Source organism: Oncorhynchus tshawytscha, linkage group LG03 (assembly GCF_018296145.1).
Source record: "Oncorhynchus tshawytscha isolate Ot180627B linkage group LG03, Otsh_v2.0, whole genome shotgun sequence".
Taxonomy (NCBI): domain Eukaryota; kingdom Metazoa; phylum Chordata; class Actinopteri; order Salmoniformes; family Salmonidae; genus Oncorhynchus; species Oncorhynchus tshawytscha.
This window is the reverse complement of record NC_056431.1, coordinates 48,992,004-49,018,195: the sequence shown is the minus strand read 5'-3', so window position 1 is coordinate 49,018,195 and position 26,192 is coordinate 48,992,004. Positions and strand designations below refer to the sequence as shown.

Genomic DNA, 26,192 nt, shown 5'->3' with positions numbered 1-26,192 from the left:
AAGATACTTCCACTCTCAACTAGAAAGAGGGGACAACACCTTGTACCTGCAACTCAGTACAGTTTGCAGATCAATAGTTTTCCATGTTCATTTTCTTTCATCTAACATCTGCATGAACTTCTTCCTTTCTGAAGTGTTCTTCCCTCAGCGTTTGTTTGAGTCTACATCGTACCAACTGTACAGAAAAGTCAGAGGAAACAGAGATATCATCTGGGCCTGGTTTTTGATGTACTTCTGATATGCACATGGACATTTCTGTTGATTAGGGGAAATCTTTTACAACCGGTTTTTCACAACCCTGAATTTCTTATTTTATCTGTGGTATTGAAGTACTTTGAGTGCAGTCTTTCAACTGGAACTGTGTGATGACAGGAGAGTCTTCTCCCGTCAAAGCCACCTCTCAAAGCACTTTATTTGATTCAGCGTCAGAACTTAAATGGATTTGTGTCACCACTCACCACAAACTTTGCCACACTCCTCTCTTTGGAGGCAGCAGCACAGAGAATGCCAAATTACTTCTCGTCCTCTTTGCAAACCTCAGTATCCCAAACAGACCGCTCTGTGAAATTGTTTCATCAAGATACAGCTCACTGTATCTCTGTAGCAGTTGATGGGAGAAACAGTATCCTGGCTTTGTCCCTCTCTTGTCTATGTGTGGAGCAGCAACAGCTAACCCACCTCTCTAGTTCTACTAGTGCTCTGTACAAAAGTTATGCAACTTTAATCTCTATTTCTAAAGTTATAGAGTTCAACTGTTCTATATTTCTACAGCCAGCTCCACTGTCTTCTGTACTTCTAAATCTATAAGTTCATAGATGTTCAATGTTCATAGAAAAGTTCTGCTGACCTGCGGAAGCTCTACACATGTTCTGTTCTGCTGTAGTTCTTCAGCTCTGCTCTGTTCTGGTCTGAACCTGGTCTGCATAGCAGTGAATTCTCCTGCAGCTGCTTAGTGCCAGCTCTTCAAAGATACTTCTGTATATGATCACATTGACATAGATCCAAGTGAATTATGCCAAAGACTTCCTATAGAATCAGTTACTGTAATGCCAATGGAATTATTCAGATATTCAGAAATACAAGTACTTCTTAGAATAAATATATCTTTTGACAGTATGGCACATGAGTTAGCTTAAAGGAATATTCTCTGTTAGTACTCTCAGTCTAAGCAGGAGTTGCTGCTGATGCTCCCTCATTCCTTCACTCTTTGAAAACAACTTTCCAAAAGGGTTCTTCGGCTGTCCCCATATGAGAATCCTTTTTGGCTCAAGGTAGAACCCTTTTTGGTTTCAGGCAGAACACTTTTGGGTTCCATGTAGAACCCTCTGTAAAAAGGGCTCTACATAGAACCCAACGGGGTTCTGCCTGACACCCAAAAGGTTTCTTCAAATGGTTCTTCTATGGTACAGTCAAAGAACCTCTGTAGGTTCTAGATCGCACAATTTTTAAAAATAATTTTATGAATTATACAGGGAGAAACTCAGAGGGTCTTGAGCATTTGTCATCTCTCTTTCATCTTCAACTCACCACAACAATCAGCAATCAGCAAAGTGATTCAAGGAGGTAGGTAGTGCACGACAACCCTATTGTTATTGAAGAGGCCTCATAGTATTGAAATGTTCTCTCTGTCTGTTCACCCTTCTGTCTCTCTGTCTGTCTGTTCACCCTTCTGTCTCTCTGTCTGTCTGTTCACCCTTCTGTCTCTCTGTCTGTTTGCTCAAAGTCTTTAATATCACCGTGGGTTCTCATATAATATAGATGAAGGGAGGTTGAGGCAGAGGGGAGTAGAGCAATGTGCATGTGTGTGTCTGTGCGTGCGTGCGTGCACACGCAGTTGTGTAAAGTACTGAAGTAGAAATACGCACTGATGGGTGAACTTCTTTTGCTAGGCAGCAAGCGACGTCATGCAAGCAGAGTTGAGCCAATCCTCACATTTGGGCAAATCCAAGAGCCCTAAAGTGTAACCCCCCCCCACCACCACTCAATCGCACAATCATGTCCGTCATCGCTCTACCACCACCTCCTGATGAGGACAAACATCCTTGGCTGTATGTTTTCTTTTCTCTGAATGAAGGATTCATCCTACCGGATTAAATGTCTGTTATGTTTACCAAAAGTTCAGGAAATACTAGCGTTCAAGAACTCACAGTCAAATCTAAAAAAACACATTGATGTAGGCCTACTGTTAGCTTGCTAGCTAGCTAGAATAACATTAGCATGCTAGCTAATGATACTTATATTAGCATGCTATCTAACATTAGCTAACCAGCCCGTGTTTGCTTAATCCTATACCTAAATAGTTTAGTAACTAACATTACCTACTTTAGCTGGTTAAAATGTGCCCAGATTCGGAATCTTTGTTAATTAACGCAATCTAACTAAACTGACATGAGTTAACTAGTACATTACAAATCTTGGCCCATTTGTGTCAGCTAACGTTAGTCTAGCCAAATACCCTTTTCTCTAAACACCCCATGTCAAGCTAAGTTAGCTAGCTAACATTAGGTTTCACATTTTAGCTAACACCCACTAGTTTAGCTAGACATTTTATTTTCTTTATTTTTTCTTTATTTAATTAGGCAAGTCAGTTAAGAACAAATTCTTATTATCAATGACGGCCTAAGAACAGCGGGTTAACTGCCTTGTTCAAGGGCAGAACATCAGATTTCTACCTTGTCAGCTCGGGGATTCGATCTTGCAACCTTTCAGTTACTAGTCCAGCCACTAGGCTACCTGCCACCCCATGTGTTAGTTGATAAAGTTGTTCTTCTTACCTAGTTAATTACTGTAGACTTATTGACATCACCTACTAGCTAAATCAATTAACATTGTTTTTTGTCAAAGTAATATTAAATGCTCACAAAAAACTCACTTAACTAATGTTGTTTATAGCTTTAAAATTAGGATCCTATACCTTAAGTATTTGGTGATGGTAGTTATCTAGCTAATTAACTATTGTCATTCTTTTATTATTATTTCAGAGAAAGCAGGTACACCATCTTAAGAAGTATGGAGAACTGACAGCAAACACACTGAAGAGAAAACATACCCCTGACACTCCCTCCACCATCAAGCAGAGCACATTACTGAAGGCAGTGTCTCAAAAATCCATTGGCAAAGCTGTGGTGAAGTATGTGGTCCAAGGTCTCCAACCATTTGCTGTTGTAGAACAAAAACTGTTCAGAGAGTTAGTGCAGGATCTGCAGCCTAACTCAAAGATAATATCAAGGCCCACACTGCGCTCCAGGATTGATGAAGCATCCAAGGAAATGAAGAAGAAGGTGACTGAGGCCATGAGGAGTTGACCACATCGCCATCACCACCGACTGTTGGTCTGCAAGAAGTTTCATTGTTGTTACAGCCCATTGGATAGACCCTGACAGTCTCAACAGATGCTCTGTATCCCTGGCCTGCAAACAGTTGAGAGGATCGCAAACATTTGATGTGTTGTCAGGTGCCCTAAATGACATACATTCTGAGTTTGAAATCCGGAGTAAGATTGTAAGAACAAGAACAGACAATGGCTCTAACTTCTTGAAAGCTTTCCAAGTTTATGGAGCAGATGAAAATAACGAGGCAGTCGAAGCAGTGGGTGGTGGGGGTGAAGCAGCTCAGCCAGGACAGGACGATGGTGAAGAGGAACAATAGGAGATTGAAGAAGTGAAGTTTGTTGATGTGGCAACGATCCTGAATGAAGGTGATGGTTTTGAGTACCAGCTGCCGAAGCACCAGCGTTGTGCTTGCCACTTACTCAACTTAGCATCTAAAGGCAATTCCCTAAAAGTAACATCCAGCGAGGCTTACAAAAAAGTGTCCTGTTCAACATCTGGCAAGTGCCAAGCACTTTGGAACAAACGCGGGAGATCCACACTTGCAGCCGAAACCATTGAAGATACTTGGAACCTCCAGCTGCTGCGTCTGAATGCTACAAGGTGCAACTCCTGGTTCATGGCTGTAGAAAGACCCCTGAGGATCGTCAAAGACAAAGGAGAGGCGGCCGTCAGAGGTCTCTGCACAGACTTCAAGGTTCCAATGTAAGTAAGGATTATGTATTATTTTATCGTTATGTAAGGTCTTGAATATCGTCTAAATATGTTGACTAATAACTGTTTCACATATTGTAGCCATACACTATCATTTAGTCAACTACTCATTGATTCCTGTTGTTAAATCAGGTGAAATGGTTAGTGGTCCCCTTTGTAGGATGGGAAACGCATTATTATTATTAGTGTTTTTTTTTTCTCTGGTTCAATCCAGCTGAACTCCCCTGCCTCACAGAAGATGTTGCCACAATGAGCCCAGTCGTAAAGGTCATCAACATCTGCAGGCTGAAACCAATTTCCAGATGCGGTGGCTACTTCCAACTATCAACCTGCTGATCACAAAAGTTGACCGAATCAAGGATGACACCACCATCAAAATGAGTAAGACAAAATGTGGCTAATTAACAATATTTTATTATTCATAAACAACTTTTGTATAGTGTACATTTTGACACTTCATAGATTTGAGAACCAGCCATGTGAACTACAATCCTGACTTTGTGGTTCAGTCCAATGGGTAACCTACTTAGCCCGGTTGCTTGGTTTACAGTTGAAGTAGGAAGTTTACATACACCTTAGCCAAATGCATTTAAACTCAGTTTTTCACAATTCCTGACATTTAATCCTAGTAAAAATTCCCGATCTTAGGTCAGTTAGGATCATCACTTTATTTTAAGAATGTGAAATATCAGAATAATAGTAGAGAAAATGATTTATTTCAGCTTTTATTTCTTTCATCACATTTCCAGTGGGTCAGAAGTTTACTGAAGTTTACTGTATTTGGCACCAGGTACAACCCTAACTCTGTAAACAAGGGCACCCTCATAGACGTCATCCTGACCAACTGGCCCTCCAAATACACCTCCGCTGTCTTCAACCAGGATCTCAGCGATCACTGCCTCATTGCCTGTATCCGCTACGGAGCCGCAGTCAAACGACCACCCCTCATCACTGTCAAACGCTCCCTAAAACACTTCTGTGAGCAGGCCTTTCTAATCGACCTGGCCCGGGTATCCTGGAAGGACATTGACCTCATCCCGTCAGTTGAGGATGCCTGGTCATTCTTTAAAAGTAACTTCCTCACCATTTTAGATAAGCATGCTCCGTTCAAAAAATGCAGAACTAAGAACAGATACAGTCCTTGGTTCACCCCAGACCTGACTGCCCTCGACCAGCACAAAAACATCCTGTGGCGGACTGCAATAGCATCGAATAGTCCCCGGGATATGCAACTGTTCAGGGAAGTCCGGAACCAATACACGCAGTCAGTCAGGAAAGCTAAGGCCAGCTTCTTCAGGCAGAAGTTTGCATCCTGTAGCTCCAACTCCAAAAAGTTCTGGGACACTGTGAAGTCCATGGAGAACAAGAGCACCTCCTCCCAGCTGCCCACTGCACTGAGGCTAGGTAACACGGTCACCACCGATAAATCCATGATTATCGAAAACTTCAATAAGCATTTCTCAACGGCTGGCCATGCCTTCCGCCTGGCTACTCCAACCTCGGCCAACAGCTCTGCCCCCGGCAGCTCCTCGCCCAAGCCTCTCCAGGTTCTCCTTTACCCAAATCCAGATAGCAGATGTTCTGAAAGAGCTGCAAAACCTGGACCCGTACAAATCAGCTGGGCTTGACAATCTGGACCCCCTATTTCTGAAACTTTCCGCCGCCATTGTCGCAACCCCTATTACCAGCCTGTTCAACCTCTCTTTCATATCGTCTGAGATCCCCAAGGATTGAAAGCTGCCGCAGTCATCCCCCTCTTCAAAGGGGAGACACCCTGGACCCAAACTGTTACAGACCTATATCCATCCTGCCCTGCCTATCTAAGGTCTTCGAAAGCCAAGTCAACAAACAGGTCACTGACCATCTCGAATCCCACCGTACCTTCTCCGCTGTGCAATCTGGTTTCCGAGCCGGTCACGGGTGCACCTCAGCAACACTCAAGGTACTAAACGATATCATAACCGCCATCGATAAAAGACAGTACTGTGCAGCCGTCTTCATTGACCTTGCCAAGGCTTTCGACTCTGTCAATCACCATATTCTTATCGGCAGACTCAGTAGCCTCGGTTTTTCGGATGACTGCCTTGCCTGGTTCACCAATTACTTTGCAGACAGAGTTCAGTGTGTCAAATCGTAGGGCATGCTGTCCGGTCCTCTGGCAGTCTCTATGGGGGTGCCACAGGGTTCAATTCTCGGGCCGACTCTTTTCTCTGTATATATCAATGATGTTGCTCTTGCTGCGGGCAATTCCCTGATCCACCTCTACGCAGACGACACCATTCTATATACTTTCGGCCCGTCATTGGACACTGTGCTATCTAACCTCCAAACAAGCTTCAATGCCATACAACACTCCTTCCGTGGCCTCCAACTGCTCTTAAACGCTAGTAAAACCAAATGCATGCTTTTCAACCGATCGCTGCCTGCACCCGCATGCCCGACTAGCATCACCACCCTGGATGGTTCCGACCTTGAATATGTGGACATCTATAAGTACCTAGGTGTCTGGCTAGACTGCAAACTCTCCTTCCAGACTCATATCAAACATCTCCAATCGAAAATCAAATCAAGAGTCGGCTTTCTATTCCGCAACAAAGCCTCCTTCACTCACGCCGCCAAGCTTACCCTAGTAAAACTGACTATCCTTCCGATCCTCGACTTCGGCGATGTCATCTACAAAATGGCTTCCAACACTCTACTCAGCAAACTGGATGCAGTCTATCACAGTGCCATCCGTTTTGTCACTAAAGCACCTTATACCACCCACCACTGCGACCTGTATGCTCTAGTCGGCTGGCCCTCATTACATATTCGTCGCCAGACCCACTGGCTCCAGGTCATCTACAAGTCCATGCTAGGTAAAGCTCCGCCTTATCTCAGTTCACTGGTCACGATGGCAACACCCATCCGTAGCACGCGCTCCAGCAGGTGTATCTCACTGATCATCCCTAAAGCCAACACCTCATTTGGCCGCCTTTCGTTCCAGTACTCTGCTGCCTGTGACTGGAACGAATTGCAAAAATCGCTGAAGTTGGAGACTTTTATCTCCCTCACCAACTTCAAACATCAGCTATCTGAGCAGCTAACCGATCGCTGCTGCTGTACATAGTCTATTGGTAAATAGCCCACCCATTTTCACCTACCTCATCCCCATACTGTTTTTATTTATTTACTTGCTCTTTTGCACACCAATATCTCTACCTGTACATGACCATCTGATCATTTATCACTCCAGTGTTAATCTGCAAAATTGTAATTATTCGCCTACCTCCTCATGCCTTTTGCACACATTGTATATAGACTCCCCCCTTTGTTTTCTACTGTGTTATTGACTTGTTAATTGTTTATTCCATGTGTAACTCTGTGTTGTCTGCTCACACTGCTATGCTATATCTTGGCCAGGTCGCAGTTGCAAATGAGAACTTGTTCTCAACTGGCCTACCTGGTTAAATAAAGGTGAAATAAAAAATAAAAAAATAAATAAAAAAACATACACTCAATTAGTATTTGGTAGCATTGCCTTTAAATTGTTTAATTTGGGTCAAACATTTTGGGTAGCCTTCCACAAGCTTCCCACAATAAGTTGGGTGAATTTTGGCCCATTCCTTCTGACAGAGCTGGTGGTAACTGAGTCAGGTTTGTAGGCCTCCTTGCTCGCACATGCTTTTTCAGTTTTGCATACACATTTTCTATAGGATTGAGTTCAGGGCTTTGTGATGGCCACTCAAATACCTTGACTCTGTTGTCCTTAAGCCATTTTGCCACAAATTTGGAAGTATGCTTGGGGTCATTGTCCAGTTGGAAGACCCATTTGCGACCAAAGCTTTAACTTCCTGACTGTTGTCTTGAGATGTTGCTTCAATATATCCACATGATTTTCCCTCTTCATGATGCCATCTATTTTGTGAAGTGCACCAGTCCCTCCTGCAGCAAAGCACCCCCACAACATGCTGCTGCTACCCCGTGCTCACGGTTGGGATGGTGTTCTTCGGCTTGCAAGCATCCCCCTTTTTCCTCCAAACATATCGATGGTCATTATGGCCATCAGTTCTATTTTTGTTTCATCAGACCAGAGGACAATTCTCCAAAAAGTACAATCTTTGTCCCCATGTGCAGTTGCAAACTGTAGTCTGGCTTTTTTATGGTGGTTTTGGAGCAGTGGCTTCTTCCTTGCTGAGCGGCCTTTCAGGTTATGTCGACATAGGACTCGTTTTACTGTGGATATAGATACTTTTGTACCTGTTTCCTACAGCATCTTCACAAGGTCCTTTGCTGTTGTTCTGGGATTTATTTGCACTTTTTGCACCAAGTACATTCATCTCTAGGAGACAGAACGCGTCTCCTTTCTGAGGGGTATGACGGCTGCGTGGTCTCATGGTGTTTATACTTGCGTACTATTGTTTGTACAGATGAACGTGGTACCTTCAGGCGTTTGGAAATTGCTCCCAAGGATGTACCAGACTTGTGGAGGTCTACAATTATTTTTCTGAGGTCTTGGCTGAATTCTTTAGATTTTCCCCTGATGTCAAGCAAAGAGGCACTGAGTTTGAATGTAGGCCTTGAAATACATCCACAGGTACACCTCCAATTTACTCAAATGATGTCAACTATCATATCAGAAGCTTCTAAAACCATGACAATTTTCTGGAATTTTCCATGCTGTTGAAAGGCACAGTCAACTTAGTGTATGTATTCTTCTGACCCACTGGAATTGTGATGCAGTGAATTATAAGTTAAATAATCTGTCTGTAAACAATTGTTGGAAAAATTACTTGTGTCATGCACAAAGTAGATGTCCTAACCGACTTGCCAGAACAATAGTTTGTTAACAAGAAATTTGTGGAGTGGTTGAAAAACTAGTTTTAATGACTCCAACCTAAGTGTATGTAAACTTTAGACTTCAACTGTATATAGATGGGGAATGGATTAATGTAGGCTCACTAAAAACATAACTGCATGATTTATATTGTTATCTCCCTTGTATTTCAGGAATGAACTACATCAAGGACCACATGGAAGAATCCTTGCTGCAGCTAGGCGATGGCACAAGTTCACCAGATGAGACTGTAAGACTGTTACCTTTCAGAAAAACTCAAGCTCTAATCAAATAAAAGGTCTGGCTGTTTTGCTTTTTGGATTTGTGGCTCTTACGTTTCATACTTTTACTTTTGAAACTTAAGGACATTTAATATCAGGTACTTTAAGACTTTTACTCAAGTAGTATTCTAATGGGTGACGTTTACTTGAGTCATTTTCCAGTAAGGTATCTTTACTGTTACTCAATTATGGCTTTTGGGTACTTTTTGGTTGGGGTGGATTATGTTTTTAGAAGCTCTCCACAACGGTCAGAAGCATTCCACTTGGAGAGGAGCACATGGAAACAACCCCAGCAGCACTTGGTCCCTCTATGCCGCTAGAAACGTGTTCAACATCCACTGAAGTAGCTAGAACATTTACTCGATAGCTTGTGTGTGTGTGTGGGGGGGTGTATATAGCGATACATAAAATATATGATTATTGTGGTACTTGATAGGATGTTTCTCCAGGCGATACATAAAATATATGATTATTGTGGTACTTGATAGGATGTTTCTCCAGGCATTGTAAATATCTGTTGATCTGTGCAGACCTACACACAACCTGTGTATCTCAAACATGCACAATTTGTATCTCAAGGTTGTTCGACATTCTATATTGCCAGAATAGAGTTGATTAGATATTTCTTTATTGTCTGTTTTAAGCAAATATTTGAATGGAAATAAATGCACTGCAATAGGAAGAACATATACATATAAATTCATGAAAAAAAGCAAGAAAAAATGACAGTTTAAGGACTTTTACTCCTCTGTTCCCCATAACTAACCTTCCACAGAGTTGCATTATTTTCCAGAGAATGCATAGAGCCATGAGTTGATTATCCATTTTATACCATGGCTACAATTTAACAAATTTGCCGCTAGAAACGTGTTCAACATCCACTGAAGTAGCTAAACAGACTTGCTAGTTTAGCTAACCAAATCATCGTCCTAGCTTGCCATTATGAAAATCGAATTCAACAATGGTTTCAATTCGACTTTCAAAAGCAGCTCAAACTTAAAACATGTATGAATGAACCATAGCCATTGAAATCTACGTGCAAATATACTGTGCGTAAAAGAGAATTATACAACAAGTGGGTCTACTCCTGAATGCTGATGCGTTAAAAATGCATTCCAGCCAGTGTCTATTCCACACGTTACCATTGGCTAAATCTATGATGTTAAAATGCATATTTACTCTGTTCCATCTGACTGTGCAATCCCCAGTCTCATCAGCCCAGCCAGGCAATTTATAAACTTAATCTCCACTATTAAAAGCATGCAGACATTACCTCACATTTCTTTTAAACTGACATTTAGTTTTCAACAGCATATATTTGTATAAACCTTGCTGTCTGTCTCTCCGACCTTTGCAACATTGTTTTAATATTCAAATTCGATCTCCAGTTGTCCCAGAGTAATGAACATGTCAGACGTCAGGCAGGCAGGCAGCGTTTCTCAGCCAGTCAAAATCATGAATCAGCTGTCATAATTTTTATGAATATGTACAAAGAAATGTCAATTGAAAAAAGGTCAAACGAAACAAAGTACAGCTAGTTTGCAGTTATTCTAGCTTCAGTTTGAAGTGATTGTGTTAGCTGTGTTGTTAGCTAGCTCCTCTGAACAACAGTGTCCTGACGAGTGAGCGCATTTTCTATATTGTTATGAATTATCCAAATAAATGTCAACAGAAAACAGCTCAAACAAATGCAAATGCTGCTACTTTGCTCTTATTCTGGCTGCACTTTTTAACGCAATGTTAAATTAGCCATAGTTGGCTGGCTAGCTAGGAAGCAAGGGGTAAGAACATTGACAGCCAGTATGCAATGGAACATTTAGAATGAACGACTGGGTCACATCTATAGATTTGACATTTTTATTTATTTAATTCACCAGGTAGGCTAGTTGAGAACAAGTTCTCATTTACATCTGCGACCTGGCCAAGATAAAGCATAGCAGTGTGAACAGACAACAACACAGAGTTACACATGGAGTAAACAATAAACAAGTCAATAACACAGTAGAAAAAAAAGAAAGTCTATATACATTGTGTGCAAAAGGCATGAGGAGGTAGGCGAATAATTACAAATTAGCAGATTAACACTGGAGTTACAGAACAAAAAGACTGAACGACTGAGTCACGTCTCTGACAACCGAACCGATAGAACGAACGACCAACTGGCTTGGGTATTATATCTTGTGGAAGGATGAAATAGTCCCATTAATCAAAATAATGTTTTTAATGAAAATATGTCAATCATTATTTGATTATGTTGATTTGGTAACACATTGTATTGAAGTGATAATGCTCTTGAAGCCAGTGTTTGGAGGATATATTGGCACGGTTTGGCAACACCCATGCCAATATATCCTCCAAACACCGGCTTCTCTGGCCTTATCACTTAAATAATGTACGCTCTAGAATGCCCTTCCTTCAAGCCAATCAGAAATTAGTATTCAATAATGCCATGGTATAAAGGTTTATAAATGATTCCCTCAACTGTCACAAAATGAAATCAAGTCACAAGTCATGACCCCCCCACCCCCCCTCCCCCAGAACAGAAAACACTCAGAGAATGTTCAACCAAAAACAGGGTGATCGAAGCGGAGTCTTCAGATCCGGATGGAGACGCTCCTCCAGCCAAACCAAACTGACTGATTTCAACTAAAGGCTGGCAGGGGATGTGGAGACAGACAAGTATCTGATATCCCTGGCAATAGCATCCGACTTTACCTTCTCTCCCTGAACGAAATACCAGTGGAAACATTAGGTCCCAAGGTGAACATTCTGGCTATTGATCAGGAGAGCACAAAAAAGGAGTTGCTTGGATTAAGAGCTGCAAATTGCACGATATTCCCTATATAGTGCATATGGGCCTTAGTCAACAGCATTGCACTATATAGGGAATAGGGTGCCATTTGGGACGCAACCACAGAACAAACCTCCTGGCCGCCTTATTTTAGAGCATTAGGCTAAGTCTCTGGCTAGCAGCCATCTGGAGAGCTATGTAAAAACACAATCCAATTCCTCTGATTACAGTGTAATTAGCGATGCAATCATAGTGGTTCAAGAACCGCAGTTATTTCCAAACGCCTGAGGTCATAAGATTTGGCGCGGATATGATGAAGCTTATTGGCCAGTAAACTCATACAGGCATGTCTACATCATTAATGATTCCCAAACAGGCATGACCGACTACCACAGCGTTCAACAGACTGATCACAGAGAGTAGATCATAAGCTATATAAAACATGAACTTAGAGCTAAATGGAGAGAGTGAGAAGGAAAGGGAAGAATGGATCAAGGAAAATATCTAAGTTAGTTAGTTAGATAGTCCTTCTGCCCGTCCTCCCGTTCGTTAGTTAAATGACAGTGTTCTTTGACCACACATGTAGGTCACCGAGAACACATCCTCTACCTCAGGAACTAAGACCAAACTTTGATGTCAAGGGAGACTGGGTCAAGATTTAAAAAAATGCACCTCTTTTGCTATTTGTGGGTCCTGTAACACACAGCACATGTAGACAATTTTTAAAAGTGTGACACAGAGCGTGGGCGCTTAACGCTGTCCTATCCTCACCTCTGGTCCTGCGGGTTTTGTGTGATTTAACAGCAGAGGGAGATTGTTTAGCCGATTGGTCATCATAGCGTGCTAAGAGAAAGAGAGAGAGAGAGAGAGAGAGAGAGAGAGAGAGAGATGCCACCTGCCAAGAGAAGACAGAGTGGAGTCTACAGAGCTCAGGCCTGGGGCAGGTAACATGGCCCCATGTAGTTCACACGCGATGGGACCTTTAGAGCAGTGCAGCTCTATGCTTGCTGCTAGACTCTGCAGAATGTGTGAAGTATTCTACACAGTGGCCAGCGGGTTGTCTCTAAAATGATGCTAGTGGAGTGGTGTGCAGCCCTCTGATAGATTTGTTTTTCTGTGATAGTGAATGGGTTTCACAGTCTGTATTGTTGGGACTGAGACTGCAGAAACACTACAACATAGAAAAGGATCCCATCTTGCCTGCCCTCTGTACTCTCACAACAAGTGAAGTTCTGTGTCTGAGGCTCAATCGTCAAGTTACATTGGTGCGGGTTTGCTAAGGGGTTTGACAGTCTATGCTAAGTCACCAATGCTAACTAAACCTGCTAGGCAGTCCACTCAGAACAGTGACAGGTTGATTGTCCTGAAAACAGTGCTAACTGTGCAGTGTATATTATGGAGGAGCTGAGGCAGCCGGGGGGCTATGCATACTTTAATGAGTCCTTTCACGGCTGAGAGACCAAGTGGGACTAGAACACAAGCCAAGCATAACCACCTCACCTCAAAGGACCACACACAGACAGGCCAGGCATGACACGCTAACTACTCATCTATAATAGCCCTTTTTGGTAACATTGTTGATGAGAGGAGAATGTATAAACATAGTTTGGAAATGGGGCGGGAGTGTAAAGGGGTACTATTTGGGAATCTGTTCATAGCCATACAGGCTTTGTGGCTTGTTGCTTTCCCTACTGCTTTTGCCAGTCTGAGCATAACACCTACTGTATGCTAAAAGACCCATGACAATGTTTTAAATATATAGAATACATTCGGCAAAATACTGTATTACGTTACTGTATGGAGAAAAAAATTGTATGGACAAGATCATAAAATGAGATCCGTATATGCCTGTCAAAGTGTGAGGAAATTAAATAAAATTTTTACAACAAAGATATATCATCACTAAGGAGGCTACGACACTGGCTCAAACTCTCATTGGATGTGGCAGGGCGTACAAACTATTATGGACTACAAAAGGAAGCACAGCCACGAGCTGCCCAGTGACACAAGCCTACCAGACGAGCTAAATTACTTCTACGCACGCTTTGAGGCAAGCAACACTGAAGCATGCATGAGAACACCAGCTGTTCTGGACGACTGTGTGATCACTGTTTCCGTAACCGATGTGAGTAAGACCTTTAAACAAGTCAACATTCACAAGGCCGCAGGGCCAGGCGGATTACCAGGACGTGTACTCCGAGCATGCGCTGACCAACTGGCAAGTGTAGCCATGAAGTGCTTTAAAAGGCTGGTCATGGCTCACATCAACACCATTATCCCAGAAACTCTATACCCAATCCAATTTGCATACCGCCCCAACAGATCCACAGATGATACAATCTCTATTGCACTCCACACTGCCCTTTCCCACCTGAACAAAAGGAAAATCTAAGTGAGAATGCTATTCATTGACTGTAGCTCAGCGTTCAACACCATAGTGCCCTCAAAGCTCATCGCTAAGCTAAGGACCCTGGGACTAAACACCTCACTCTGCAACTGGATCCTGGACTTCCTGATGGGCCGACCCCAGGTGGTAAGGGTAGGTAAGAACACATCTGCCACGTTGATCCTGAACACGAGGGCCCCTCAGGAGTGCGTGCTCAGTCCCCCCTCCCCCTGTTCACCCATGACTGCATGGCCAAGCACTACTCCAACACCATCATTAAGTTTGGCGATGACACAACAGCCTGATCTTCGACAACGATGAGACAGCCAATAGAGAGGAGGTCAGAGACCTGGCAGTGTGGTGCCAGGATAACAACCTCTCCATCAACATGAGGAAGACAAATGAGATGATCGTGGACTACAGGAAAAGGAGAGCCGAGCATGCCCCCATTCCCATCGACGGGCCTGTAGTGGAGCAGGTTGAAAGCTTTAAGTTCTTTGGTGTCCACATCACCAACAAACTATCATTGTCCAAACACACTAAGACAGTCGTGAATAGGGCACGACAATGCCTATTTGGCATGGGTCCTCAGAAAGTTATACAGCTGCACCATCAAGAGCATTCTGACTGGTTGCATCACCGGCGGTGTCAGAGGAAGGTCCTAAAATGGCCAAAGACTGCAGCCACACTAGTCGTAGACTGTTCACTCTGCTACCACATGGCAAGCGGTACCGGAGCACCTAGTCTAGTGCCAGGCTCTTAACAGCTTCTACCTCCAAGCCATAAGACTCCTGGAACAGCTAATCAAATGGCTACCCGGACTATTTGTATGCATAGTCACTTTACCTCTACCTACATGTACATATTACCTCAATTACCTCGACTAAACTGTGCCCCTGCACATTGACTCTGTACCGGTACCCCTTGTATATAGCCTTGTTACTGTTATTTTATTGTTGCTCTTCAATTATTTGTTATTTTTCTATTTTATTTTTTCTTTATTTTTTTACTTCAGTTTACTTTAGTAAATACTTTAACACTTATTTGTCTTAACAAGGAACCGTCCCTTTTTTTCAATTTTCACCTAAAATGACATACCCAAATCTAGCTGCCTGTAGCTCAGGCCCTGAAGCAAGGATATGCATATTCTTGGTACCATTTGAAAGGAAATGACTTTGAAGTTTGTGGAAATGTGAAAGGAATGTAGGAGAATATAACACAATAGATCTGGTAAAAGATAATAGAAGAAAAAGCTAACCGATCTTTTGTATTTTTTTTGTACCATCATCTTTGAGAAATGCAAGAGAAAGGCCATAATATATTATTCCAGCCCAAGTGCAATTTAGATTTTGGCCACTAGATGACATCAGTGTATGTGCAAAGTTTTAGACTGATCCATTGAACCATTGCATTTCTGTTCAAAATGTTGTATCAAGACTGCTCAAATGTTCCTAATTTGTTTATTAATAACTTAAAATTAAAACGGCATTGTTGGTTAAGGGCTTGTAAGCATTTCAACACCTGTTGTATTCGGCAAATGTGAAAAATAACATTTGATTTGTTCCTTTCACCCTGCTCTCTTGTGTTTGTTCTACAGCAGTGTTGGTAATGCTAACATAATACAACATTAACATTCCATCACTATCAAGGTCAACTCTGGTGTAGGGTGTAGGGGGTGGATGCGCATGCACACACGCGCACGCACACACACACACACACACACACACGTGCTGCTAAACAGAACAAACTTTTAATTATGTCTTAATTATGTCTGCAGAAAGACAGGAATGAACGTGTCTGTGAGCTCACGAAACTATAAGCAGAGACTCAATCTGTCGGTTTGAAACTGAGAGGCATTGACAGGGGTCATTTCTCCCTGCGTACATCAGAACACACACCAAGGGGGTCTTCGTTGCCCTGAAAACATATACAAATACTGCTTGAAACTAGTTTATTTCCTTACCCAGTGTGGGTTTATCTCCCCCACTAAGCCAGAACCTGACTCTAGATTGAACTAAAATAATACATTTAAAAAGGGCCTGCCAAGATGTGATATGGGCAGTGAAAGGTTACTGTAGCCCTTACTGCATCTGGATCAGGAGACTGCTCCCCATCGTTCCCGTGGTGAACACTGGGTGGTCTGACTTGCCTTACTACAGACAATGGTACTGTTCTGGTGTGCATGTCCAAGACAAGTAACTGAACTGGGGATGTTGCTTAGCTGTTCCAAATGAGATACTCTCTAAGCTGCATATCCCCAGAGCACTGTGTCAGTGCAGACATTCACAAATAATTAGGAAAAACAAACACCTTCAGAGATAATTCCCCTCGTGAGAAATCAACATTTCCAGCCACAATGATGGAGGGATGTTGAGAATGAAAGATAGAGGAAGAGAAATAGTGAAGAGTCATTTTTATGTAAGTACACAGACTGTCCCTCCCTGTGGCAGGGTGGAGGGGGACAGGTGACTGTTCTGTCGATGACAGGAAAGGGCTGAGTGTCCTGGCACTGTTCTGACAGCTGGGACACCAGTGTCACCTTCCACAAGCCTCCGATTGACAAATTCAGACTAACATTACAGCCAAAGAGGAAAAACAAAACCCCAGCAATGGGGGCAGACAAACAGGCAACAAACACCCTGTCAACCCAGCATTCCTGGTTCCTGGTGGGAGGACATTAGACTGGACTGATGACCATCGTAGTGGTGTATACTAGCATACTATGTGGTACCCAGGGAAATAGAAATAGGGTGCCATTTGGGACCTAGCCCCAGTCTACATTTAAGATGCTACTCCTAGAGTTAAGAGCCTGTGGGACTGGCTGGGCCTGTTACATTTGGATTAATATTGCCAGCATATTTAAATATTCAAAAAGTATTGCCAGGCCAAAGGTTTGTGCACACGCTGATTAAATAAACGTTACATATCTCTATTACCTCCCGACCAGTTGAGGAGTGACTGTAATGTTAATGACATGGAGGTGCTACATTACATCGAATGCTATACAGATGTAAGATTTTAATTTGAGACAGTTTGCTACAGCAGGAAGATAATCCTGCAGCAACAGGAAATGTGAATTATTATGGAGATTATAATTAATGAACATTTTTGTTGGGGTTTATACATTTTTCGTAAGGGAAAATCAAATCTAAAATTTCAGAGTAGAAATTGCAAACTTCAGGAGCCTTTTCAAAAACTAAAATACACTACAAGTTTGACATTTCTCCTGCAACAGGGTGATCAAGTGAAGATCCTACATCTGTAGAATATGAGAATACTTCATAGGTGCTATATAGAATACTACTAAGAGACTACATTAGTGCTACATAGGATACTCACTCCACTGTATCCTCCCAGCTGCACCAGTGATGCTGGTCAAGTTCCTCCATGTCCAGTCTGAATTTCCCCAGGCAGAACTCCTCGATGGCGTACTCATAGGTCCCGCCACAAGCCATCACCGACACAGACTGGCATGCTGGGGAAGAGAGAGAGAACAGAGGGTCAGAACAGAGATGTACTGTAGACCAACACAGCATAACCCACTGAGAGAACAGAGAGAGAGAGGACAGAGGGTCAGAACAGAGATGTACTGTAGACCAACACAGCATAACCCACTGAGGGAACAGAGAGAGAGAGAGAACAGAGGGTCAGAACAGAGATGTACTGTAGACCAACACAGCATAACCCACTGAGAGAACAGAGAGAGAGAGGACAGAGGGTCAGAACAGAGGGTCAGAACAGAGATGTACTGTAGACCAACACAGCATAACCCACTGAGGGAACAGAGAGAGAGAGAGGACAGACGGTCAGAACAGAGATGTACTGTAGACCAACACAGCATAACCCACTGAGGGAACAGAGAGAGAGAGAGAGGACAGGGTCAGAACAGAGATGTACTGTAGACCAACACAGCATATCCCACTGAGAGAACAGAGAGAGAGAGGACAGAGGGTCAGAACAGAGGGTCAGAACAGAGATGTACTGTAGACCAACACAGCATAACCCACTGAGGGAACAGAGAGAGAGAGAGGACAGACGGTCAGAACAGAGATGTACTGTAGACCAACACAGCATAACCCACTGAGGGAACAGAGAGAGAGAGAGGACAGGGTCAGAACAGAGATGTACTGTAGACCAACACAGCATAACCCACTGAGGGAACAGAGAGAGAGAGAGGACAGACGGTCAGAACAGAGATGTACTGTAGAACAACACAGCATAACCCACTGAGGGAACAGAGAGCAAGCAAGAGCGAGAGAGAGAGAGAGAGAGAGAGAGAGAGAGAGAGAGAGAGAGAGAGGGTTAGAACAGAGATGTAGTGTAGAGACTCAGATAAATGTCTTGTTTTTTATTGTCTTTAACTACATGGTAGTCTCACGCCATAGACTTCCAACTCAATAGCCTGGGGATAATCACATGGTACGGGTCTGAGCCAGTGTAACTCTCATTCACAGATGTTTCACATTGATGAGCAGAGGTATGGGGATCTATCAGTTCTATATTAAGTAGAGGGTACTGCTTAACATTTTATCTCTGAGATCCAACAGAGCTCTGGAAAGATCTCACCTGACAGTGCTGACAGGGTAAAACCTCATACCTGGAGTTCCTGTAGAAAATTCTCTGGCTTTGAGAAGCTTTCTAAGTGCTGTCTACACTACACCATGTGGTAGCAGTTTCTCACTGTTTGACAAGGCTGACTGGACTGGGAGATTGCTTTAAACTGTTAAAAGGGCACAAACACGCTCTCAACTCCAAGGAACAGAGCATCACAGAGCATCACTGCCCCAGGGCTCAGAGCTGAGAAAAGCACTCCGTGTTAGAGATATCAAATCAGATCAAATGTATTTGTCACATGCGCCCGAATACAACAGTGCTGTGAAATGTGAAATGCTTACTTACAAGCCGTTAACCAACAATGCAGTTCAAGAAATAGAGTTGATAAAATGTTTGCTAAATAAACTAAAGTGAAAAATCAAATAAAAAGTAACACAATAAGATGACATAACAATAACGAGGCTACAGGGGGTACCGGTATCAAGTCAATGTGCGGGGGTACAGGTTAGTAGAAGTAATTTGTACATTTAGGTAGGTGTAAAGTGACTATGCATAGATAATAAACAGTGAGTAGCAGCAGTGTAAAAACAAAGGGGGGTCAATGAAAATAGTCTGGTTGTCCGTTTGTCCGTTTCATTAATTGTTCATCAGTCTTAAGGCTTGGGGGTAGATGCTGTTAAGGAACCTTTTGGTCCTAGACTTGGAGCTACTGTACCGCTTGCCACGCGGTAGCAGAGAGAACAGTCTATGACTAGGATGGCTGGAGTCTTTGACAATTTTTTTGCCTTCCTCTGACACAGCCTGGTATAGAGGTCTTGGATGGCAGGAAACATGGCCCCAGTGATGTACTGTGCCGTACGCACTACCCTCTGTAGCGCCTTAAGATCGGAAGCTGAGCAGTTTCCATTGCAGGAGGTGATGCAACCGGTCAGGATGCTCTCGATGGTGCAGCTGTAGAACGTTTGGAGGATCTGAGGACCCATGCTAAATCTTTTCAGTCTTCTGAGGGGGAAAAGGTGTTGTTTTGCCCTCTTCAAAACTGTCTTGGTATGTTTGGACCATGATAGTTTGTTGGTGATGTGGACACCAAGGAACTTGAAACTCTCGACCTGCTCCACTACTGCCCAAAGTTAATGGGGTCCTGTTCGGCCCTCCTTTTCCTGTAATCCACGGTCATCTCCTTTGTCTTGCTCACATTGAAGGAGAGGTTGTTGTCCTGGCACTACACAGCCAGGTCTCTGACCTCCTCCCTATATGCAGTCTCATCGTTGTCGGTTGTGCCGTCAGCAAACTTAATGATGGTGTTGGAGTCATTCTTGGCCTCGCAGTTGTGGATGACAGGGAGTACAGGAGGGGAGTAAGGTAGGGGAGAAATGTACAAATTGGCCAGTTCAGGGTCAGCCCAAACTGAACTTCTGAGAGGAGTAGAAACAGAGGGAGGAATCATAGGGCAAAAAGATGGCTTTAGGCTAAAAAGATTAATTAGGTCTCCCATTTACTCCTTCATGACACACTGGCCAGTTCACAGAAGACTTTGTCTCTCGCTCTCTCCCTTAGGTAAATGCCAAGAGTGTGCAAGGCTGTCATCAAGGCAAAAGGTGGCTACTTTGAAGAATCTCAAATATTACATTTGTTTAACACTTTTTTGGTTACTACATGATTCCATATGTGTTATTTGATAGTTTTGATGTCTTCACTATTATTCTACAATGTAGAAATGAGTAAAAAGAAAGAATAAAGAAAAATAAAGAAAAAGAAAAACCTTGAATGAGTAGGTGTGTCCAAACTGTAAGTAAAATTCATTATGGAAACGCCTTTATGAGCAAATATTAATATAATAGCCATCATATCAAAGTAAACTTGGAGTCGCACGATGATATGCTGTGCGGTCCTCCCACTATGACTCGGGAAACCATGCAGTTTATTAGGCTACAGATGAAATAATTAATGATGAACTTCACAGGGTGGTGAAAGTACACGGTTATCTTGAAGCTCCTTTCCAATAAATATTGAGGGTCTGATTCTGGTGACATGCTGATCAATAATTGACTGCCGTTTGACAAATAAAAAATATTTGTACTCATATGGATAATCATCTCATCATGTAGACTAGTCTACCCGCATAGCCTACCCACACTGTATCTGTGAGCTGTTGGCTAGAGCGCAGGTACCAAGACCAGAGTAGACACATTTGCTATTTAACACAAAATGCGATGGAAACGCATTGAACTTTAGATTTTTATTCAGTACATGACAACTTAAGCGAATAAGTACATTGTGTGAACTACACTGCATACAAATTTGTTCGTGTAAATTCCTGCAGCTAATGGTGAAAAGCATTGACAGAAGATGGAGGTACAGAGAGCAGTGCGCAGAGCTGGTATAGCATAGTCTGTACAGAAGAAAGGAATAAGAAATAAAAATTGAGGGTGAGTAAGAGTGGAGAGGGCGAACAACAGACTTATCTAATTAACTCTGACAGAAGTGGATTACCTTTTCAAATGGCTTTTGACGGTTTGACTCGCCAGCCAACTCTATTATCACATCTTTTTTCTCTCTCTCCCTGTCTTCTTCCTCCCATCTCGCCCTTCTCTCTCTCGCTCCCTTCCTTCCTTCCTTCCTTCCTTCCTTCCTTCCATCTCTACCCGTCTCTAGCTACAGGGTTTTCAGAAAGTATTCACACCCCTAAACTAATTCCACATTTTGTTGTGCTATAGCCGGAATTCAAAATGGATTAAAAAATACAAATTCTCCACCCATCTACACACAATACCCCATAATGACAAAGTGAACTCACTGAATGGATATTCTAGGAAGAACAGTGCTCTACAGATGTAGGATTTTAATTTAAGCCAGTTTTCTACAGCAGGAAAATCATTCTGCAGCAACATACAACTTTAATTATTAAGTGGATTATAATTAATGGAATTTTTTTCGGGGTTGATACATTTTTTGTTATGGCAAATAAAGTCTGACATTTTAAAGTGGAAATTACAAACTTTAGAAGCCTTTTTAAATCTTAAATTCACTGCAAGTTTGAAAGAACACATCTGTAAGAACACATTATCCTTATCCTGCTCCAAGGTGGCATAGCAGTTCAGACGTCTTTTGTCCTCGTCTTGTCGTGTCCTGTATATATATATATTTACAACTTTTTTTCACATACATTTTATTTTTATTTTCCATCAACTCATCTTCAAAACACTCTCCTGCAACCCGCCTCACCAATTTATATTTATAAAAAAAGTATTATTTACCTCAAATCTGTAATCCTCCAAGAAGCTAGCCAGAAACTCCAAGAAGCTAGCCTGAAACTAGCCAGAAGCTAATCCAGAAGCTAGTTCAGAAGCTAGTTAGCTCCTTTACTGGCAAATCGTTAGTATTCAGCTAACCACGGTTTGTGGTCATCAGCTATCCTTTAGCTCGAAAATCTATCGCCAGTTCTGTACGGCGCAGCGCGGCTCGGAACGGAACATACCGGACCAATTTTTCTCTCCATGTCCCTGGATTTCGACTGCTCTCTGGACATTCATACCCGGATCTCACAGCTAGCTAGCTGCTATCCGTGTGACTATCGGCCTTCGTCGATTCCGGAGCAAACATAAATTATTCCGGAGCTAGCCAGCTCCGTCAATCACTCCTGAGTTCCATCAATCACTCCTGGGCTGCAGTCACCTATCCGGACCCGTTTTACTGCCTACGCGGAGCCCCACCGGGCCTTCACAACTGGACTGCCGACGTTATCTACCCGAAGGAGATCCGGCTGGCACCTCTGTCGCGACGTTACCTGAACGCCCATCTGCGGCCTGCTAACCGTTAGCTGTCTTACCGGCTGCTATCTGAATAGACAATCGGACAATTTATTTATTTTTATTATTATTATGTTTTCTTCTTGGGCCTCTATAACTATATCTATTGTTTTTATTTTTGTTGTTGTTGTGTGATTTGGATTAATCCCCTCTACCACACGGAACCCCACTAATCTACTGACGGAACGCAAGAGGTGGCTAACAACAGACCTCCATCCTATGCTAGCTTGCTACCAATGGCCTGGCAAGCTGTCTAAATCACCAACCAACCTCTCCACTCACTGGACCCTTTTGATCACTCGACTAAGCATGCCTCTCCTTAATGTCAATATGTCTTGTCCATTGCTGTTCTGGTTAGTGTTTATTGGCTTATTTCACTGTAGAGCCTCTAGTCCTGCTTACTATACCTTATCCAACCTATTAGTTCCACCACCCACACATGCAATGACATCTCCTGGTTTCAATGATGTTTCTAGAGACAATATCTCTCTCTTCATCACTCAATACCTAGGTTTACCTCCACTGTATTCACATCCTACCATACATTTGTCTGTACATTATACCTTGATGCTATTTTATCGCCCCCAGAAACCTCCTTTTACTCTATGTTCCAGACGTTCTAGACGACCAATTCTCATAGCTTTTAGCCGTACCCTTATTCTACTCCTCCTATGTTCCTCTGGCGATGTAGAGGTGAATCCAGGCCCTGCAGTGCCTAGCTCCACTCCTATTCCCCAGGCGCTCTCTTTTGATGACTTCTGTGACCGTAATAGCCTTGGTTTCATGCATGTTAACATTAGAAGCCTCCTCCCTAAGTTTGTTCTATTCACTGCTTTAGCATACTCAGCCAACCCGGATGTTCTAGCTGTGTCTGAATCCTGGCTTAGGAAGACCACCAAAAATTCAGAAATTTTAATTCCAAACTACAACATTTTCAGACAAGATAGAACTGCCAAAGGGGGCGGTGTTGCAATCTACTGCAAAGATAGCCTGCAGAGTTCTGTCCTACTATCCAGGTCTGTACCCAAACAATTTGAACTTCTACTTTTAAAAATCCACCTCTCTAAAAACAAGTCTCTCACCGTTGCCACCTGCTATAGACCACCCTCTGCCCCCAGCTGTGCTCTGGACACCATATGTGAACTGATTGCCCCCCATCTATCTTCAGAGTTCGTGCTGCTAGGTGACCTAAACTGGAACATGCTTAACACCCCAGCCATCCTACAATCTAAACTTGATGCCCTCAATCTCACACAAATTATCAATGAACCTACCAGGTACCTCCCCAAAGCCTTAAACACGGGCACCCTCATAGATATCATCCTAACCAACTTCCCCTCTAAATACACCTCTGCTGTCTTCAACCAAGATCTCAGCGATCACTGCCTCATTGCCTGCATCCGTAATGGGTCAGCGGTCAAACGACCTCCACTCATCACTGTAAAACGCTCCCTGAAACACTTCTGCGAGCAGGCCTTTCTAATCGACCTGGCCGGGGTATCCTGGAAGGATATTGATCTCATCCCGTCAGTAGAGGATGCCTGGATATTTTTTAAAAATGCCTTCCTAACCATCTTAAATAAACATGCCCCATTCAAGAAATTTAGAACCAGGAACAGATATAGCCCTTGGTTCTCCCCAGACCTGACTGCCCTTAACCAACACAAAAACATCCTATGGCGTTCTGCATTAGCATCGAACAGCCCCGTGATATGCAGCTGTTCAGGGAAGCTAGAAACCATTATACACAGGCAGTTAGAAAAGCCAAGGCTAGCTTTTTCAAGCAGAAATTTGCTTCCTGCAACACTAACTCAAAAAGTTCTGGGACACTGTAAAGTCCATGGAGAATAAGAACACCTCCTCCCAGCTGCCCACTGCACTGAAGATAGGAAACACTGTCACCAATGATAAATCCACCATAATTGAGAATTTCAATAAGCATTTTTCTACGGCTGGCCATGCTTTCCACCTGGCTACTCCTACCCCGGACAACAGCACTGCACCCCCAACAGCAACTCGCCCAAGCCTTCCCCATTTCTCCTTCTCCCAAATCCATTCAGCTGATGTTCTGAAAGAGCTGCAAAATCTGGACCCCTACAAATCAGCCGGGCTAGACAATCTGGACCCTTTCTTTCTAAAATTATCTGCCGAAATTGTTGCCACCCCTATTACTAGCCTGTTCAACCTCTCTTTCGTGTCGTCTGAGATTCCCAAAGATTGGAAAGCAGCTGCGGTCATCCCCCTCTTCAAAGGGGGGTACACTCTTGACCCAAACTGCTACAGACCTATATCTATCCTACCGTGCCTTTCTAAGGTCTTCGAAAGCCAAGTCAACAAACAGATTACCGACCATTTCGAATCTCACCATACCTTCTCTGCTATGCAATCTGGTTTCAGAGCTGGTCATGGGTGCACCTCAGCCACGCTCAAGGTCCTAAACGATATCATAACCGCCATCGATAAGAAACATTACTGTGCAGCCGTATTCATTGATCTGGCCAAGGCTTTCGACTCTGTCAATCACCACATCCTCATCGGCAGACTCGACAGCCTTGGTTTCTCAAATAATTGCCTCGCCTGATTCACCAACTACTTCTCTGATAGAGTTCAGTGTGTCAAATCGGAGGGTCTGCTGTCCGGACCTCTGGCAGTCTCTATGGGGGTGCCACAGGGTTCAATTCTTGGACCGACTCTCTTCTCTGTATACATCAATGAGGTCGCTCTTGCTGCTGGTGAGTCCCTGATCCACCTCTACGCAGACGACACCATTCTGTATACTTCCGGCCCTTCTTTGGACACTGTGTTAACAACCCTCCAGGCAAGCTTCAATGCCATACAACTCTCCTTCCGTGGCCTCCAATTGCTCTTAAATACAAGTAAAACTAAATGCATGCTCTTCAACCGATCGCTACCTGCACCTACCAGCCTGTCCAACATCACTACTCTGGACGGCTCTGACTTAGAATACGTGGACAACTACAAATACTTAGGTGTCTGGTTAGACTGTAAACTCTCCTTCCAGACCCATATCAAACATCTCCAATCCAAAGTTAAATCTAGAATTGGCTTCCTATTTCGCAACAAAGCATCCTTCACTCATGCTGCCAAACATACCCTTGTAAAACTGACCATCCTACCAGTCCTCGACTTTGGCGATGTCATTTACAAAATAGCCTCCAATACCCTACTCAACAAATTGGATGCAGTCTATCACAGTGCAATCCGTTTTATCACCAAAGCCCCATATACTACCCACCATTGCGACCTGTACGCTCTCGTTGGCTGGCCCTCGCTTCATACTCGTCGCCAAACCCACTGGCTCCATGTCATCTACAAGACCCTGCTAGGTAAAGTCCCCCTTATCTCAGCTCGCTGGTCACCATAGCATCTCCCACCTGTAGCACACGCTCCAGCAGGTATATCTCTCTAGTCACCCCCAAAACCAATTCTTTCTTTGGCCGCCTCTCCTTCCAGTTCTCTGCTGCCAATGACTGGAACGAACTACAAAAATC

General features: G+C 43.2%; 1 protein-coding gene and 1 long non-coding RNA gene across 2 annotated transcripts in view; one reads left to right on the top strand and one right to left on the bottom strand.

Moving 5' to 3' along the window:
* The window catches only part of LOC112237873 (receptor activity-modifying protein 1-like), a 65,589-nt gene that overhangs the window by 5,545 nt on the left and 33,852 nt on the right, over nucleotides 1-26,192 (bottom strand). Inside the window, exon 2 of the mRNA XM_024406469.2 lies at nucleotides 17,657-17,792. Within this exon, the coding sequence (XP_024262237.1) occupies nucleotides 17,657-17,792 (136 nt within the window). The remainder of the gene's footprint in view (nucleotides 1-17,656; nucleotides 17,793-26,192) is intronic.
* Nucleotides 1,284-9,180, top strand: LOC112237882. Its single transcript, XR_002951502.1, has 5 exons — nucleotides 1,284-1,563; nucleotides 1,890-2,048; nucleotides 2,982-4,034; nucleotides 4,258-4,424; nucleotides 9,033-9,180. It is a non-coding gene; the product is annotated as an uncharacterized LOC112237882 (long non-coding RNA).